Raw genomic sequence first — 18,622 nt, forward strand, 5'->3', positions numbered from 1 at the left:
CTACATTTACTGGCTTATATGTGTTTCCCTTTACTTTAGTAGTGCCATCACCTTTTCCTCTGAAGCTGTTCAGAAGCTTGAGGCATACAGCAACTGCCCTCTTTGCTTTAAACCAATCAGAAAAATGACAAATGAGAAGTGTTTTTTATTGCAGCTAAACAGCACTTCAAAAAATCTGAGAATGCTGTTAATGATGGACCATTATGTGGAGAGATTGGTAGCCAATTCATTAACTTTTTTGTGTAAGCATCAGCTATGATGCTTTTGTTTCCAAATCTATCCCTAAGAATTTTCTTTGCTTGCACATAGTCAGCATCAGAGTTAAAGTGCATTAACATTTTAATGGCATCCTTTGCCTCACCAGTTGTATACCTGTCTAAGTGTCTAAGTGAAAATAAAATAGGAACAATGAACTTCAAAAGTGGACACCACCAACACATACATCCTGGGGATCCTGGTGTTGAACTCAAAGCATCAACATGAGCTTTCATTAAACAGTCAGCTTTGGAATTTCCATTTGCATCTTCTGGGGTAATAGTAAAGAAAGCACTCTCAAGCTGTAAAAATTGATATGTTCCCCTACCAAATATAAAAACTCTAGTCAGATGCACCAATTGCACCAAGGAAGGATAACGTCCAAAACGAATTAAACACAGATCATGTTCCACAGGACTTTCTTCAAGCTGATATATTTGAAGATGGACAATAGCATCTCATATCCCTCTCTCTTTACAAAACACACACACACACACACACACACACACACACACAAAGAATGGGAAGAAGAAAGAAGAGCAAGAAAAAAATATGAGGAGAAAAAATAAAAAAAAAATCACACACACACACACACACACACACACACACAAACAAATAAACAAACAAACATTCCCCTTTCTAGAACACCATCCCCTTCCTCCTAACACACTCCCAAACACCTCCCACACTTTGTCACGTCGACCACCAACGGCGTGTACTCCCCCTCGTCTCCAAGTGTCAGATCCCACTCGACCTTGGCAGAGAGATGGTCCTTGAAGCGACGAGCCTTGAGGACCAAGGGAGGCGGCAGGCGGGCGGTGCTGTCCTCAGTGTTGGCAAAGATACTGGTCAGTGCAGAGGCAAGGAAGTTGTTGGACTTGAGTGTCAATGAAGAGGTCTTGTGGGATGTCTGGGAGAGAAAAGGACATGTTAGGAGTGATGCTTGTCTAAGGGAAAATCCGTATTGTATCTTAAAAAAAAATAAAAATAAAAAAATCTAAAATATCGTTATCTATATCAGACATCTAAAGATCATTTGGCAGAGGAGAAGGAAAGGAGTAGTAGTAGTAGTAGTAGTAGTAGTAGTAGTAGTAGTTTTAGTAGTAGTAATTGGACTAAACTAGGTCTGGTTATGTTTGTTTTGGATCGTCATTGTTGTCGGAGAGAGAGAGAGAGAGAGAGAGAGAGAGAGAGAGAGAGAGAGAGAGAGAGAGAGAGAGAGAGAGAGAGAGAGAGAGAGAGAGAGAGAGAGAGAGAGTTACATTAGGGATTAGAGTGGTGAGTGGGAAAGGAGGCAGGAAGACTTGTTCACAGGTACCTGCACAGTGTCTGGAGTGTGGCAAGTCCTTGTGGGTATAATAGACTTGATAAGGTTATCCTGTATATGTTACGGTAAGATCTGGTGAGGTTGTAGTGTTTAAGTTACATTATTTGGGTAATTGGGGAGCTGTGTGGTCAAAATACACTAAAACACACTCAAAACACCCGAAGACACTCACAAAGCTCATCCAAACACACCCAAACTGGACTCAAAATATCCTCAAATACAGCAAAACTCACCCAAACACATCCAAACTGCACTTAAAACACCCCAAAACACACTCAAAACATCCTTAAATACAACAAAACTCACCCACACATTCAAAACACACTCAGAACACCCCTAAATATAAGAAAGCTCATCCAGTCACACCTAAAACACCTCACAACACCCAAATATACCACAAAACTCACCCAAACACACCCAAAACATATTTTATTCATCAAAAAACATTCAAAACACCCAGCATCACCTCAAAATACCCACAAAACTCACCCAAACACATGCAAATCACACTAAAAACATCTAAAACTCAAAACACCCTGATATTATTATTCTTCTTGTGATGTCTTCTGCTTTTTATTGCTTGCTAGGTCCTCCTTCCCTTCAGTGTCATGCTCTGGTCCGTCCAATACCTGTAGAAGGAGAGTGGTGAGCACAGCACAGGGAACAAAACTTCATATGTAACATGTTACGTTTCCTCCACGCCTGTACTAGGAACTCTTTCATCACCCTTACTATCCTCTCTGTCCTATCCTCCTCCAGCCCTCATCAAGATTTTCCCTCCTTTTCCACCTATCCATTTCTCTACTCCATGAAGATCTAATAGAGTTTTCCCTCACTACCTGTTTCAACCACCTATCCTCATCAAATCCTTCCATCTTCTTCAGAAAGCTCACCTTCCTTTTAATTATTCCCTCTCTGAAGGTGCTCCAGCCCATCTCTCCTCTGACAGCTTCCACTGCTGTGCTGGGTGGAACACCTAACCCCAACCTACCTACTATATTCAGGGTCTTCTCTAATCTTGTCAAGTCTCCCTCCTGGTAGTAGGTGATTTCAGACCGACACAATCAGTAAGGAACTGCCGTTCCCTTCCATAAACTTCTGCCAACCTCATACTTGTTGACTATTCTACTCCCTGCATTCATTATCATTCCTGTCATCTTCCTGACTTTTCCTTCATTTATTTTTATCAATTTTTCACCTCCTATTCTGCTCCTGCTCCAATCTTGCTCCTAATTCTGCTCCTGTTCCAATCTTGAGGCACCTCTTCTATCTCTGATATTTTCCTGAACAGCCCAGTTAGTGCCTGTCTTAATGTTTCCCCACCATACTTTGTGAACTCACCTATGATGCCATCTGTCCCACTTGCTTTCCCTGTTTTGATGGCTCTCACCACTAAAGCTGTCTTGCTCCTCAATGTTAACATCTTCCATCACCGTAGATTTACTACTGTAAATGGACACCCTGTTTCCTCTTCTTCCTCCTCCTCCTCCTGCCACGTAATCCTGCACCAATACCCCTCCACTATGGGCACCACTTCCTCCTCGCTGCTTGCCTTCCTGCCATTCATCTTCAGCTTCACCCCCTGGAGTGTTACCGGCCTACCCAAATTCCTCCTTAATCGTCTCCATGCCTCCTTTTCTCTTTCTGTCTGTGGCATGTTGTTGAGATTCCTTGCCTGCTCTCCCTCCCATTTCTCAATCTTACTTCTAATGATTGCCTGAGATGCTTTCTTCGCATCTATATACCTATTCCAAGCCTGTGTCCATTCTGCTTCATACCTTCCTCCAGGTCTCTGTCAGTCTAGCTAGGTTCCTTTGTTTCCTATTTTCTCTTTTTCCTGTCGCCTAATGCCTCAGCTACCTCCTCATCCCACCATCCTCTCAGTTAGGTGCCTTAGCTATCTCCTCATCCCACCATCCTCTCAGTTTGGTTTTCTCAATCTTAATCTTCTTTACACCTACAGATTTCTTTGCCTGGCACCTTATGTTTTGTTTGATGTCACGTTCTCATTCACTTACTGTCTTTCCTACCTCCTCTCTCTTTCCCGGCATAATTTCTTACATTTCTCTACAGTATTTCACCCAGTCTGCATTTTTTAGGTCTCTCTTCTTTTTCCACACTTCCTTCCTAACTCCTGTACATTTCCTTGTCTTCCCAATGGTGATGCCTATTAACAAATGATCTAAAACATCTATTCCTTCATTTTTCCATACCTTACATCCCACAAAACTCACCCGACACGACCAAAACACGCTAAAAACATCCAAAACACACTCAAAACACCACATGATACTCAAGAATACCTATAAAACTCACCCACACGCACTCAACACATCCAAAAACACACTCAAAACACTCTGAACACCCCAAAAAAACCCACAAAACTCACCCAAGGACACTCAAAACATCCATAGCACACCCAAAACACCCGAAAACTCATTCAAACACACCAAAAACACCCCACAACACCTCAGAATACACCCAAAACACACCAAAACGCACCCAATACATGCCACGCACATTCAAATACACCCAAATGACCCCACACACACCCAAACTTACCCAAAACACTTAAATCACCCCAAATAAACCCGTAACAAACTCACAACACCTCAATATATCCCCAAACACGCCCAAAACACTCCACAATATACTCAGAACACCCTACAAGACTAAAAACACGTAAAACACATCTAAAAGCATCCTAATCCACACTTAAAACACCCTAAATTCACCCAAAACACACATATAACTGGAAGCATACATACAAAACACACCTAAACAACTACAAAACACTCACAACACCCCACAACATATCTAAATACACCCAAAACACACTTAAAACACCTAAAATACACGAAATGTTACAGAGAAAGGCAGGGCAGGGAGAAAAACTAAGTTAAAGTCTTCTTGGTACTTACCTGTTATGCCTTGTCCTCTATTTCTCCTTATTTCTTTCTCCTCCTCCTCCATTTCTTTCATTTTTCTCCTTCTACTCCTACTACCTACACACCTGGGTTTGGAAACAGCTGGAAAACACTGGAAATTACGGTAAATATTGACGAGGAGACACTGGAACCGAGAGGGTCCTGGGTCGTTGATGACGTCACAGGCGAACTGCCGCCAGCCAGCCAGCTTACGTACGTAACGTATTTCATTTTAAAATTGACCCCTAGAAAAAATGAAGCTAGGCTCGAATGCCTTATATATTTTGACTTGATAATTACTTAAATTAATATTCACAATATCAAAACATCTCCAGCCTGAGTAGTTGTAAAGAAATATTAATATGAAATATGGAAAAAGTGTTGGAACTTTGACACCATTAAAAACACTGAAAAGTCTACCCATTTCACTTTATACCGGTAATAAAATACTTGAAAAAATCTGAAATATTTTTTAAAGCATTGCAAAGTTAGTTACAAGCTGAAATAGAGAAATAAATATAACCAAAATTGACCAAATAACCACTTTTAACGGGACTATAAGCCTATTCAAAGTCCACACACTAAACTCAACAGCAGGTCAAAACACTCTAAATATCATAAACGATTTTTTAAAGCAATAAAATCTTCATTAAAACCTCAAATAAAAAAGCCAAGAATCGCCCTGGGAAAAAATAACCGTAGAAACAGCCCCTTATCTACTAAAAAAAAAAAAAAAAAATCCAGCACCTTTACTTAACTGAAGCAAGAAAAACACTTCAAAAGCAACGAAATATTTTTAGAAACCATAAAAACTTACTATAGAAGCCAAATAAAGTCATTCAGAAAAATTGAAAAAAATATTGGAACCAGCAGGCTGGAACAGGCAGGAGTCCATCATGGCGGCCCTCGGCGGCGACCTCAGTGGAGGAGCCGGCCGCCATGTTACCTTCATGACACCAAAACCCGGTAATGGCGAATATATTTGAGTAGCGGACAAGAATGTTAGACTTGTACCTCTATCTTGTGACATGTTTGACGTAAAATAAATAAGATATGAAGCAAATAATGGCTGAAAAGAATGACACCCCGCCTTTACCTCAGCTGATGGTTTGTTTACATATTGACGAACCTTTAATTTTTTACTAAATTTCCAACTGTTTCCAGGCTCGGATGTAAACAAAACCTAAAAATAAATTAGTAACCCCAAAAAATACCTAAATAACGAATAACAAAACAAAATAAACAAATACAAGACACTACAGTTAGGAGGAGGGTGTTGTAGTGAAGGCAGTAAGGCTGATAGGTGAGGCTGGCACTGCTGGACTCACCTTACGTACTCTTACTCGTGCCTCTCTGGTGATGCTTGGCGGTGCTCGGTGCAGGGAAAAGTTACCAGGAATACGGAAACACTAGTTAATAGAACGTGTGGGACAAGACTGAACAGTGCTGACCAAAACATTGCCCGCTGTCCGCCCAATCTCTACAGCGCCATCTGTCACTGTTCCTCATCGCACACACACACGTTGGCATGTTATCAAATAATAATTCAAATAATGTATATATATATATATATATATATATATATATATATATATATATATATATATATATATATATATATATATATATATATATATATATATATATATATATATATATCCTCACTCCCCTTTACCTACTCAACGCCAGCTACGTAATTATGAACGAAAACTTCAGTCACTGCTGCACCTTGTCACCGCAGGAAACACGAACCAGCACAGCTGTTGAGCCTATGCTTAACTAAAATGCTCCTACACTCTCTCTCTCTCTCTCTCTCTCTCTCCTCACGACTGTTTCTCAGAGCCATAATGAGGATTATCAAGGTTTTCAAGGGTGTTTCTCCTGTTAATAATGCAGAAATGTTGTAGATCTGTCACTAGAACTGTAAATGACCCCTAAAACCCGTGTCACTTCAATTACAGCCTTTTAAAAACGTGTTTCTCCTGTTAATAATGTAGAAATTATGTTAATCTGTCATTAGAACAGTAAAAACACCCTTGAAGACCATTGCAGCTACTGAGAGAGAGAGAGAGAGAGAGAGAGAGAGACCAATGCATTTCTATACCTGTGCGCTGAACTGATGGATCATACTGAGGACTAAGCCTGTATTAAATCATTGTATGCTGAATTTTATTGATTTTATTGGTTGACGATAGTTTAAATTTTTTAATGCAGCCTCATATGAATATATACATGTTAGTACGTATGAGTAAACTCGAGCTACGTAGTGATGGAGGTAGTATGTGTCTTTCTTTCCACTAAGCCTTCCATCTCTTGCGACCAATTATTGGTGGATTAACTTGCCGGCTGAAGGGCGGCGGTTGACTTATAAGGAGATCAAATAAAACAATTCACATCTCGTAGCTTTGTTCCAGTTGTATATGCTCATTGACACAGACAGTCTCTCGGTTATAAATATATATTACAGTGTTCAAGCGTTTGCCCTCAAGAACTGAGACGGTGAGGCCGAGCGCCACTCCTAAGAGTAGCCTAGCCGGATTCTGCTGAAGCCCTGTGATCATGAGGGTGTCCGTATGTATGTGTGAAAGTTGGCTGACCATGGAGTGATTGTTTTACGTTACCGTCTAATTGTAATTCTGTGTGTGTGTGTGTGTGTGTGTGTGTGTGTGTGTGTGTGTGTGTGTAATTAGCAATCAGTATGACTTGTAGTTATGTCTTTCAAGTTGGAATGTGCTTATTAGGTATCGCCTGGCAGAGGTGATGACATGGGAGGTAGGGTTTGAGGCACTGTGGCCCTACACGGCAACAATAACGAAAGGGACAGTCTCGTGGACACTACACAATGCGGGGCAGGAACGGCGTGGGGCGGAGCAAAAGCGGATCGAGGCGATGTAAACAAGACTCACGGAAGGGGACGTGGCCAGTGGCTTGCTATATTTACCCTATTATCTACCTTATCCGTAGCCCCACGTGACCTGGGAAAGCCGTGGGCCATGGGGAACGTCGAGACTACCCTGGGCCAGCTGGAGGTCGACAGGGACAAGAGCGAAGTGAGTATATTCGAGTTTTGATAAAAGAGGCTGAGAGGAAAGGTGGGGAAGATGGGGAAACAGGTCAGGGTGAAGTTACGACATGAGGGTTTTCCTGGGCGTTTCCTTGTGGTTCTCTATGATTTGTGTGTGTGTGTGTGTGTGTGATGGTAACCCTGGGTGTGTGATGTGAGGTGTCGTGGAGGACGGGGAGGGGAGAAAATGGGAAAGTATAAAATAAAAGAAATAATTGCAAAGTGTAAGATGTGGCAAGAAGTGTGGATCTGAGGTGAAGAAGAGAGTACATGTAAAATTTGGCATTCATTGGACAGTGTGTTGAGTCACTAGTCAGTTTGTTGATGCATTATTCAGATACCTAATTACTTAGTGTCTGAAGACAAGATTTTTTGTGCATTTATTTATTTATTTATTTTTTTCAAGCTACAAAAATACAAATAAGGCATCACAGCAAACACCATGTAGCAACTGGCACGTGACACAGATGTTTTACTCACTGTACTCTCGGCAGGCCTTCGTGGGCTCATCAACCTGGGTAACACGTGCTTCATGAGTTGTATCATCCAGGCACTCACCCACACACCTCTCCTGAGAGACTACTTCCTCTCAGACAAACACGTGTGTCAGTTCAACAATGACTCCACGCGCTGCCTCGTCTGTGAGATCTCGAGGCTGTTTCAGGAGGTGAGGAACAAACTGGGAAAAGAAAGAAAAGATTGAATAACATAATAATTGTTAGTGCATTTTCAGTCTGTGATATTGAATAACATAATAATTGTTAGTGCATTTTCAGTTTGTGATATTGAATAACATAATAATTGTTAGTGCATTTTCAGTTTGTGTTATGCCCATATATCCATGTTATTGCAGAAACTTTTATGACTTTGTTAATATTGTATTGATATTGGATTAATTCAGCTTCATTAAGCTTGTCAGCTCACTGAAAGTGACATTTATTTAATTCTTCTGTGTTTCATATTTTTTTGTATTTTTCTCATCTTTCAAAAAAGTTATGTAGGTTTAGTTTAACAAATGTCAGAGTATTCACCTTGTTCTGCTACAGCCCTGCACCAGAGACTCATCAGAGTAAGTCTGTCTGTGTCTGCTCAATGCAGTTTGATTATTGTAATGCCAGTTTTACAGTAAGGTGTGAAAAGCACATTAGAATGCCTGAAAGAACATAATAATAATACATCATACTTGAGGATATGTTTTGCATCATTAGCTTGATTCATGTGATTGTGTTGGTGCATCATTGAAGGGGACATTAAGTGCATTATTGAGGGGAGCTGTCTGGTATAGCAATGCTAGGTAAGCTTTATTCCTTGAAGAATAGGAATTGTTACTTTATACAGCCAACCACCCTACAAACTGATGTGTGTGGTGCACTTTCCTATACTTGTGATGCAGTATTTAACAAAGGACCAGGCAAAATACACAAGTCTAAAAAGTAGAGAAAATGCAAAGAAGAAAATTGATGACCACTAAGCATTACCATTAGTTTGGGGACTGGCATCTCAGTGGGCCTTTTTTTATATAAATTTTTGTTGCCCTTGGCCAGTACCTGTCTTACATAAAAGAAACTAATGTGTGAACCCCCTCTACAGTTCTACAGCGGCAACAAGGCGCCGCTGATTCTCCACAAGCTCCTGCACCTCATCTGGACCCATGCCAGACATTTGGCGGGCTACGAGCAGCAGGATGCCCATGAGTTCTTCATAGCAGCCCTCGATGTTCTGCACCGCCACTGCCAGGTACCAACGCTCTCAACTCCAAGAGAATTTTACTTGAGTGTTCATGTATGTATGCATGTCTACTTACACTTGCATTTGCAATATTATGATAATCGTGTATAAGTGTTTTGCCACAATTCATCCCTCTTTCCAATACCTGCAACATAGGTCATGATGGATTTGTTATTTAGATGGTAAGTTGTCATAGCAAATGTCAGGTTAATGAATTTTACTACAGATACCCTTTTTTCTTCCCCACTTCCAGGGCAACCCTCCCTCCAATGGAGACTCTACGCACACATGTTCCTGTATCATAGACCAAATTTTCACTGGCGGGCTGCAGTCAGATGTTGCGTGTCAGGCGTGCAAGTAAGTGCATTGTGGCTCTTCATGGCACAGAGGAGCCAGTGTGGATGGATGCTTCTTATTCAAAGCTTTATTTATTTATTTATTTATTTATTTGCAAGAGTGATTCTGGCCCAGGGCAACAAAAAGATGTCAAAAGGAAAGGCATGCTGAAGGTGTCTGTCTCAAAAGAAAATTGTCTAAAAAGAATACAAAAATTATTAGAAGTGTCTTGAAACCTTCAGCTTTTTTATTAGATGGTTTCTGGCCAAGGGCAACAAAAAGATGGTGAAATGAAAGATGCGCTGAAGATGGCAATCCTAAAAGAAAATAGTCTCCAAAAACTGTCTAATATTACAAGGAGTGTCTTAAAAACTGTCAGGTTGTAATGAAACCCCAATATGAGGCATCCATTCCCTACCCTAGCCGAATCTAACCTAACCATTCCCAAGAACAAGTCATAACCAGAAGTGGAGAAGGTTACTGCTGTAGTTTTTTCAGGTTTAGCAGATGATAAGTTCAGTGGTCTTTAAGCTGAAAGTTTTCATGAAGTTAACAAAAGTTGTTAAAGTGACAGATTGACAGTGCAGATATTAAATAATTTAAGAAAGCCAGAAATCTGGCAGCTCTTATGGGCATTTGGCACTTGGCTGCTGTTTAAACCCAAGTAGGATGTGTTGTATGTCATTTTCACTACGAGAGCTGCTTTGTACACTCCACATATTTATTATAATTTTCATTGATTAACAAGAAAAGAACTTAAGTAATCCAGTGCTCAGAAGTTAACTTGAAAGATGCAACTAAACTTGGCAAGTCATTGAGAGGAATCAAATCATAAGTCAGCATGGCATGATAACTGACTTAACCTCCTTCCTAACTATGGCCATCACAGTGTCTGCCAGCACCCTGCTGCACTGAAGCAACTGACCATGCTGGCAGTCACTCCTGTTAGAGAATATGAAGTGCTAAGAGCCTCTGGAATGTTATATATCCTCACATTGATGGAAGGCCCTTACCTATGTTTCAGTGCACTGTTTTATTTATTACTTGTTTTAATTGTTTAGTTGCTTGGCTTCCAGGAGTGTAGTACAGTGGCTTATGAGGCTGTCCCTGTCCACTGGGAGCCAGTGGGGCTAAGTGTGTGTGTGTGTGTGTGTGTGTGTGTGTGTGTGTGTGTGTGTGTGTGTGTGTGTGTGTGTATTTGGTGCCTTGTCTGGGCCACCCCATGTGGGATTGCCAGCCTGGTATAGAGATAGATAGATAGATAGATGTTACTAATGTAGCATATGTAATAATTTTGACTTTACATTTGCAGTGGTGTGTCCACTACCATAGACCCTTTCTGGGACATTTCCCTGGACCTGGGCCCATGTCCATATGGCACCAGCAAGGCGGACAAAACTGTTCCCACCTCACTGGCAGATTGTCTAGAGAGGTTCACACGACCAGAACACTTAGGTGTGTTGAGCATCATTGAATCAACACAACTGATTCTGTTGTATTGTGTTGCATATACATTGTGTTAAATTAATTCTGAATATTGAAGATGTGATTTATTCTCTGTATTAAAATGTATCATTGTCTCATGTTTAAAATTCATAAGGTTGATTTATTCTCTATATTAGAATGTTCCTAGTACTGGGTTACACCATCTCATGTTTAAGATTCAAGGCATTCTTGTGTTTACTGCTTTAGAATGTACCTATTAATGGATTGTGTTGCCTCATGTTTAGAATTCCAGAGGGTGATGTATTTACTGCCTAAGAGTGTACCTTCTATTGGGTTAAATTGTCTCTTGTTTAGAGCTCAAGGGGGTGATGTATTCTGTGCATTAAAATGTTCCTAATATTAATTTACACTGTCTTTTGTTTAAATTTCAAGGGGATGATGCATTTACTGCTTTGGAATCTGATGTATAGATAGACAGAGTGTACTTAATATTGGATTGCATTACCTCATGTTTTAGACTATATCATTTTTTTTTTTTTTTCTTTCATATATAGTGATAGAATGGTAGATAACGCTGTGCAGTTAGGTATCAAGCCAACTTTCTCAGTCCTCATCCCCTTCTTTTTTCCTCTCCCTCACAGGCAGCAGTGCAAAAATAAAATGTAATGGGTGTCAGAGTTACCAGGAGTCTACAAAGCAACTCACTATGAAAAAGCTTCCTATAGTTTGTAGTTTTCATCTAAAGGTAATTATGTGTGTTTGTTTTGTCTCTGTTATGAAAATTAAAGCAGTTTGCCGTGAGTTTTTGAAAGTTATAATGACTCGACTCCTGGAGAGTTCATTGATAGTTAAATTTTTGGTCAGAGTAGAAATTCTAGGTAACAAATAAAGATATATCCATAAAGAACGGCTGCAGGTATTGCCAGGAGTCGGAATCATGGGTCAGTTTTCATTGGTGTGTCATGTATTGCCTTGTTAAAATGCCATCAGCAGTGAAGTAATATTGTTTGGCACCCAGTTTGCAGTATTTCAGGAGAGGCTTATCAACAAAGTGTCTTGAGTCAAAATATAAGCTAGGTCAGGCTGTAGTGGTGACTTGTGTTTGCTTTGTTGTGTTTTGAATTGCAGCTCATCAGTGAAGTGTTGGATTTCTAAATGCAAGAAATGTAAGAATAATGAGAGTCTTCACTTTCAGCATTAGGAAAGAGTGTGCTGCTGCAGTAAAATTGTCACTTGCATGAAATTAGAAACTGCAAAAAAAGCAAGAAAAGTGACCTAAATTCCCATTAAATTACTGAATATGCAGTTTAATTTCATACTATGTTGAGAATAGTCATGAAATGAAAGCTAGAGAGTTATTATGACTAGTTTACAGGGATCACTTTGGTGTGTGTGTGTGTGTGTGTGTGTGTGTGTATATATATATATATATATATATATATATATATATATATATATATATATATATATATATATATATATATATATAAATGAAACTCCCATGTACAGATGAAACTGCATAAAATAAATACTATGTTAGATGTTTTACTGTATAAAATGTGGACACACACACACACACACACACACACACACACACACACACACACACACACACACACACACACGATAAACTAGCTAAAATTTAAAAGACAAAAACTGTCACATTGATTACGGCCTTGCACTGTTCCCATGGCAGCGCTTCGAGCACAGCAACCGGTTACATAAAAAGATCTCCACTTTCATCTCCTTCCCTGAGCACCTGGACATGACTCCCTTCATGTCTAACAGACGCAACAATAACAACAACCACAATGGCATCACTACGCACCCCACCGACATCAACAACAGGTGGGCACAAGGAGAGAGGTTATGGAAAGTTATTGGTTATACTCGTGTATGGGGAAGGGGAGGGATGAAGGAAAATGTACTTAGCTTTGTACAGAGTCACTATGTACTGTGGTACTTTGAATCTTGTCATAGTCACACCTGTCCTTAACTGCCATCAATGTGCAGGTACTCCCTGTTTGCGGTGGTGAACCACGTGGGGAGCCTGGATGCCGGCCACTACACAGCGTATGTGAGGCAGCACCGAGACCAGTGGTACAAGTGTGATGACCACATGATCACCCGCGCCACCATTCAGGACGTCCTGCAGAGCGAGGGGTAAGTGTGGCCTTCAGGAGTGGTGGGGGGAGTTAAGGGCCTATTGCTATCCTCAGTGTGTACATGGTGCAGCTGAGGAGGAAGTTGAGCCAGGAAATATTCTTTAAAAAGGGCTATTTGGATTCGAAACTATAGTATGGTTTTCTTGACATTCTGTGCTGCCTTAAGTGAATGCGTGGCGTATATTTGGATGAGAAGAACTGTGTTGAAGTCAAGAAATATTCATGTTAAAGGGAACTTTGTAGTTTGCTATGAGATTTGAAATTATAGTTTAGCTTTCTTGACATTCCTTGGTATTTAAGTGAATGTGTGGTGTGTATTCAACAGATGGCAAGGAAAATGTTTAAGCCAGGAAATATTTGTGCTTATAAAGGTGATTTAATAATGTGCTATGTGGATTTGAAGTTTTCGTATAAATATTGATGAATATTACTTTGTTATATTTGACTATTGTTGTTACATGGATTTCTAATTGATTTGTTTTTGTTCTGCTTTCAGGTACCTCCTTTTCTACCATAAGCAAATTTTAGAGTATGATTGAATCTTTCACTGTTGAGCAGTGGAACTTTTTTTCATTACTAGCCTCCACAATAATCTCAGCTGACTCTGAACAAGTCTGACGAGGGGGGGGTTAGCCGAGGGATAGAGGCTGAGCAGCTTCCTCTTGGCACAGGGGCAGCTCTCGTCACCTCTACAAGTCTGTAATACAAACACCTACCTGTATGTAATTTTAAAGCTATTTAAGTTATGGATTTGGGAATGTGGTTGACACAGCATTATTTTTTTGAGTTTTGAAAGATATTCCCTATTTGTGTACACGTAAACAACCACTGTAAGAAAGAAGCTGGTTCTCCTCATTCCAGGCAAGAACCGCTGGCCATGAAGGTCACGCAGCGGGACGATATTTACTCTACTAGTATATGTGTGTGTGGTTTGTAGTGTACTTGCAGACCCCAAGACTCACATTTTATCAAACATTCAGGTTGTTGGTGTTCTTTCCTCTAGCTGCAGGATTTTCATATTAAAGGGATCATTATTGTCTTGGCTTGTCTTCCATGACTAAACAAATGGTGACATGGCTCTAGTCCTCAATTGTATACATTCTTCAGAGGCTTGGGGAGCATTGCTGAAAGAGTTCATCAGGTATTTTCTAAGGTTTTTATCACATCCACTGTAATAGTTTCATCTTCAGCATACAAAGCATCAGGAAGACCTTAAGTGGGGGGGGTGAGCACAGATCTCATGTTGCAAGTGTCATTATCGAGCCTCTAGCAGAGTTTCAGCTGAGAACTTCAATGTGGTTACTTTCTTAGGGACGAACCTGCCGGATGCATGGTGTCGGTGTTCGTCTCTGCTAAATAAATAACCTCAGTCAAGGCATAAACTGTCGGGAAAGCTTCTAGGAGGGTGACAGAATAATGGGGGAAGGGGTAGACTACTGTAACGGTGTTCAGGATTTAGTATTCCTGTCTAGCTTGGTCAAGTGATGTGTTAAGGTAAAGGTTTTCACTTTCAGGTTTCTCATTCTTGAGGGAAAAACTCGTCTTTTGAAGGTTTGCTTTTGCATGGGCAATGTAGCAATACCAGTGATTGTTTTTTTTTATATATATATATATGGAGAAATTCTCTTAATAGATAGGCCCTTTCCATTATTTTGCAAGTGGAAATACTAAGTAAGTTAACAAAAAATTTAGACTGGCCTCTAGTAATACTACTTTAAACATTTAACAGTATTATGGGCATTTTGTAAGGAACTTTATGTTGTTCACGACGTCCATGTTGGGCATGTGTTCTTGATGCTCTCCTGGAAGACTACTTAAAACTTCAGGTATTCAAAGCCAAAGTGTGTAAATTGAGGCCATATTGCATTGCTGTATTTCTTCCAATCTTGCGTACAACTTTGCATCATTCACGAAAAGGAAATAAGGTATTACTGGTGTTTGTGTTGACTGGTCTGTGAGGCTGCATTGCTGAAGAAGGCAGTACAGTGCTGCTCCCTCCTTGTACCTGGCATCTTTCCATTTACTACAGTTGCACAAAAGGTTTAGCAAATATGGCCTTGGAATATGGCCTTCAGAATATCTCACAAGTAAGGACAAGGTGCTCTAGCATGGCCTTCTTGTTTAACGTCTAGCACAGGATGCTGCTAGCATTGTCCCACCTCCACGAGGCCGCAGCCAACATACTGTCCGCATGTATGGGAAACTATTTTGTGTGTTAGTGTCGTCAAGTATGGTATTTATATAATTTTTGTTGACAGTGACTGCAGAAAAAGGCATATGTATGTGGCATATGTTACTGATTGTGCAGTGAGCAGATGCCTGGAAAGTCTGCCAATCCATTTACGTTCTGGGTCCTGTATAATAAGCTAGGAAACCTGCCGGCATCATTGCGTGCAATCCTCTAGGACTGTAAGTAGGCTTTTGTACTCTTTTGTAATAGCCTGTGGGTAGGTAGTTATTTTTATTCAAATTAATACCTTTTGCACAGGACATACTTCAGAATGTTAGGTGCTCTTTCACACAACATAAGTAATTTAACAGCCAATCAAATACCATGTCATAAGAATCATGTCTGTCACTCCTGGGCAGGGTGATGCTTTTCATCTGCTGGATCATCTTCCTGAGAATTAGGCTTTGGTTGGGAAGCTCCTTCATCTCTAGGTCTTTGTGAGCATCTGTGGGTTCAACTCTCCTGGGAAACTGGATTGCTTGCTGAACCTGGTCAAGTGAGTGAGTGCTTGGGGAAATATGCAAGGGACTTCAAGTAATAACCAGTAGTAATATGTGTAATCTAAAAGTTGTAGGGAGTATGTTATTAAATTATCACTGCTCTGTGTGGAGAAGTAACTGCTGCACTGGATTGCCCTTATGTGTGTCTCCATGCATCACACATTCACTGTTAGTTCAACCTATTATTCTTTAAACTTAACTCATTCCTTGCAATAAAATTAAGACTCTTGTAGGTCAGTGTGAATGGTGTTATTTTTTTATTTATTTATTTTATTTATTTTTTTGCAAAAGGACACCCATTTTGGTTTATCTTGAAGATATTTTTTTCCAGACTTAATTTGACACACCGTATGTCATACTAACGAAACACCAATGAAAAATGTTTGTTAGAAAAAGCTCTTCTTGTTTATTTTCATAGAGGTTATTCATAAGGAAACAAAACACAAAATTGTGGTGTGCCTGTTTGTAAAAAAATATCTCTTACCTACAAAACTTAACATGATCTAGTCTACACCTCTTCCTGAATCCATCATAAAAATATATATCAGAATACCGTTGAAAAAAAATCATTCATGTGTTGTTGAATTTAGTTTTGGAAATACATTATGTTTTATTACTTGCATTACATTCTTCACACCGTGTGCTCATTGCATGGAGCTCACCTTTCACATAATGGGGATCTAGTGCATAGAAACTCTTCACTCTCCTTATTCTGATCCTTTTATTAAGCCATGGAGCTGCTGTATTGAAACTGCAGCATATTGTTCTCATTATGTCAAGAATGTAAAGAGGTCGCACAAGTCTACAGGAATTGTATTATTTTTTTCTGTGTGCGTGAAGTTTGATAAGCATTCCCATGTTGTAAAATCTGTTACAGTATTGAGGATACTTAGATGCAGTTGGAGCACACTTGGAAAAGCCATAAACAGGTTTTATAAAAGATTTCCTATACATTTTTGTTCAGCACCATTGTATGTGGCTGGATGATTTTCTGTTCGGTAGTTCATAGGAGAGTTGGGGCGTAATTAATCTGTAAAAGTCTTCTATTGTTTGGTGAAAAGGTGAAAGGCTATTTAATTTCATGGTTGGGTATTATAAGTATTCTTTCGTGAAGTTCCATGAGTAAATATTTAGGGATGATGATTTTTGGCTTGCTGTAAATGCTGTTCCTAAAAATTACTACACATGTAGATGGATATACATCTGATTTTGTGTATAAAGGTAATTTTTCTACACATTTCACAAATACTGCAGTTTGTACCATTACAGCATAAGCTACATACACAGCTTCACTTGAGGACCTCAATGTCGAACCTTTCATTGGAAGTTTGGTTGTTTCTTTACAGTGATCTGATGTTCTGCCATTTTTTTTTTTTTTTTTTTTTTATGGTTATGTATTCGTAGATCGATTCTCTTTCCTGCATAGAAGCAAACACGTTAGGTTTAAAGTCTGGAGTAGAACAAACAATACCTACGGAGATGCAACTCCCTCGTCACAAAACAACGCTCATCACATTCTTTCATTACGTTCTCCTGTATCAAAAGCTGATCTGATCGTTTATCTGTCTGTGTCCAAAATGTTACATATCATTTTGAGAAGTATGATTTACTCGTGTGATTGTTCTTATAAGGCTGGCAAGGGAATGTCATTGGGGCACAACACTGTTTGCAACACTAATCCAAGGATAAGATGTGAGCTATCCTGTAGATTTGACGTAATCTGTGGTGGCATGCATGGGGGTGTCAGACTGTGTGTAAGGCTATTTAAAATAAAGTGAGGTAATGTAGTGGTGTAGGGTGTGTGTGTGTGTGTGCGCACGTGCGTGCATGCATGCGTGTGCACTTCAGTATGAGTGTGAATGTTTTTTTTATTTGTGTAGAAGTTTGTTTTTTTTTTTTTTTTTTTTTTTTTTTTTTTTTTTTTTTTTGAGTATATCATTATCTGTGGTTTGGAAGGAGCTCTTGAATGCAAAAGTTTTGATGTCCACTGAAAGATTTATTTTGGTTGTGAAATCATTGTGTTAAATTTGAATGAATTGTAAATACTACTGTGTTTAGTGATTAATCATTGTGTTTTGTAACGATTGGCTGAGTGATGTGTGGAGGAGTGTGTGCAAGCCTGTGTATGTCTGAGTGTGTGAAGAGTGTGTGTGTGTGTGTGAATTGGTATGTGCTGTGGCTGTGGAGTGTATGTAGCCTTAACCTATACCACATGACCAGCCACTATCTGTGATACTTGGCAGGGTACAGGTCCCTGCCTTCATGTCATGGCTCAGTCTCAATAAAGTTAAGTCACAGTCCTGCAGAATTATTATTAACTTGCATTCCTTTGTCTACAGACAGTGATGGGGTAGTGATATGCAAAACCAGTGTGAGAGAACCAGTAGGGAGAGAGAGATATACCGTGCTTGTGGTATGCAAAACCAATGTGAGAGAGGCAATAGGGAGTGTGGTAAATTGTGCTGGTAATATACAGAGGGAGAGAGGGAGTACAGGGTGATGGACTGTGCCAGTGTTGTGCAAAACCAGTGTGAGCGAGGCAGTAGGAAATGTGTAAAGGCAGAGGAATAGTTTAAATGGACGCTCTGGAGGGGGCAGCCCAAGGCTGGAGGCAGCCCAAGGCTGAGGTACATACGCTTTACAT

At 39.9% G+C, this 18,622-nt stretch overlaps 1 protein-coding gene and 1 long non-coding RNA gene across 2 annotated transcripts; one reads left to right on the forward strand and one right to left on the reverse strand.

Annotated features, from left to right (window-relative positions):
- Positions 1–657: 657 nt before the first annotated feature.
- Positions 658–6,026, reverse strand: LOC135115543 (uncharacterized). Its single transcript, XR_010276016.1, has 3 exons — positions 5,838–6,026; positions 1,574–2,211; positions 658–1,165 (listed from the first exon to the last, which is right to left on the reverse strand). It is a non-coding gene; the product is annotated as an uncharacterized LOC135115543 (long non-coding RNA).
- Positions 6,027–7,502: 1,476 nt separating this feature from the next.
- LOC135115662 (ubiquitin carboxyl-terminal hydrolase 22-like) lies at positions 7,503–18,276 on the forward strand. The gene is made up of 9 exons (XM_064032585.1): positions 7,503–7,563; positions 8,068–8,240; positions 9,164–9,355; positions 9,555–9,658; positions 10,950–11,092; positions 11,725–11,828; positions 12,780–12,931; positions 13,097–13,246; positions 13,745–18,276. The coding sequence occupies exons 1-9, from the start codon at positions 7,503–7,505 to the stop codon at positions 13,785–13,787; spliced, it is 1,122 nt and encodes a 373-aa protein (XP_063888655.1). The 3' UTR covers positions 13,788–18,276.
- Positions 18,277–18,622: the final 346 nt, after the last annotated feature.

Source organism: Scylla paramamosain, chromosome 29 (assembly GCF_035594125.1).
Source record: "Scylla paramamosain isolate STU-SP2022 chromosome 29, ASM3559412v1, whole genome shotgun sequence".
In the NCBI taxonomy this organism is placed as follows: domain Eukaryota; kingdom Metazoa; phylum Arthropoda; class Malacostraca; order Decapoda; family Portunidae; genus Scylla; species Scylla paramamosain.

Coding starts and splice junctions, on each gene's coding strand:
- LOC135115662 (XM_064032585.1), top strand. CDS start 7,503: ATGGGGAACGTCGAGACTACCCTGGGCCAGCTGGAGGTCGACAGGGAC. Junction 7,564..8,067: donor CAGGGACAAGAGCGAAGTGA/GTATATTCGAGT, acceptor TACTCTCGGCAG/GCCTTCGTGGGCTCATCAAC. Junction 9,356..9,554: donor AATTTTACTTGAGTGTTCAT/GTATGTATGCAT, acceptor CCCCACTTCCAG/GGCAACCCTCCCTCCAATGG.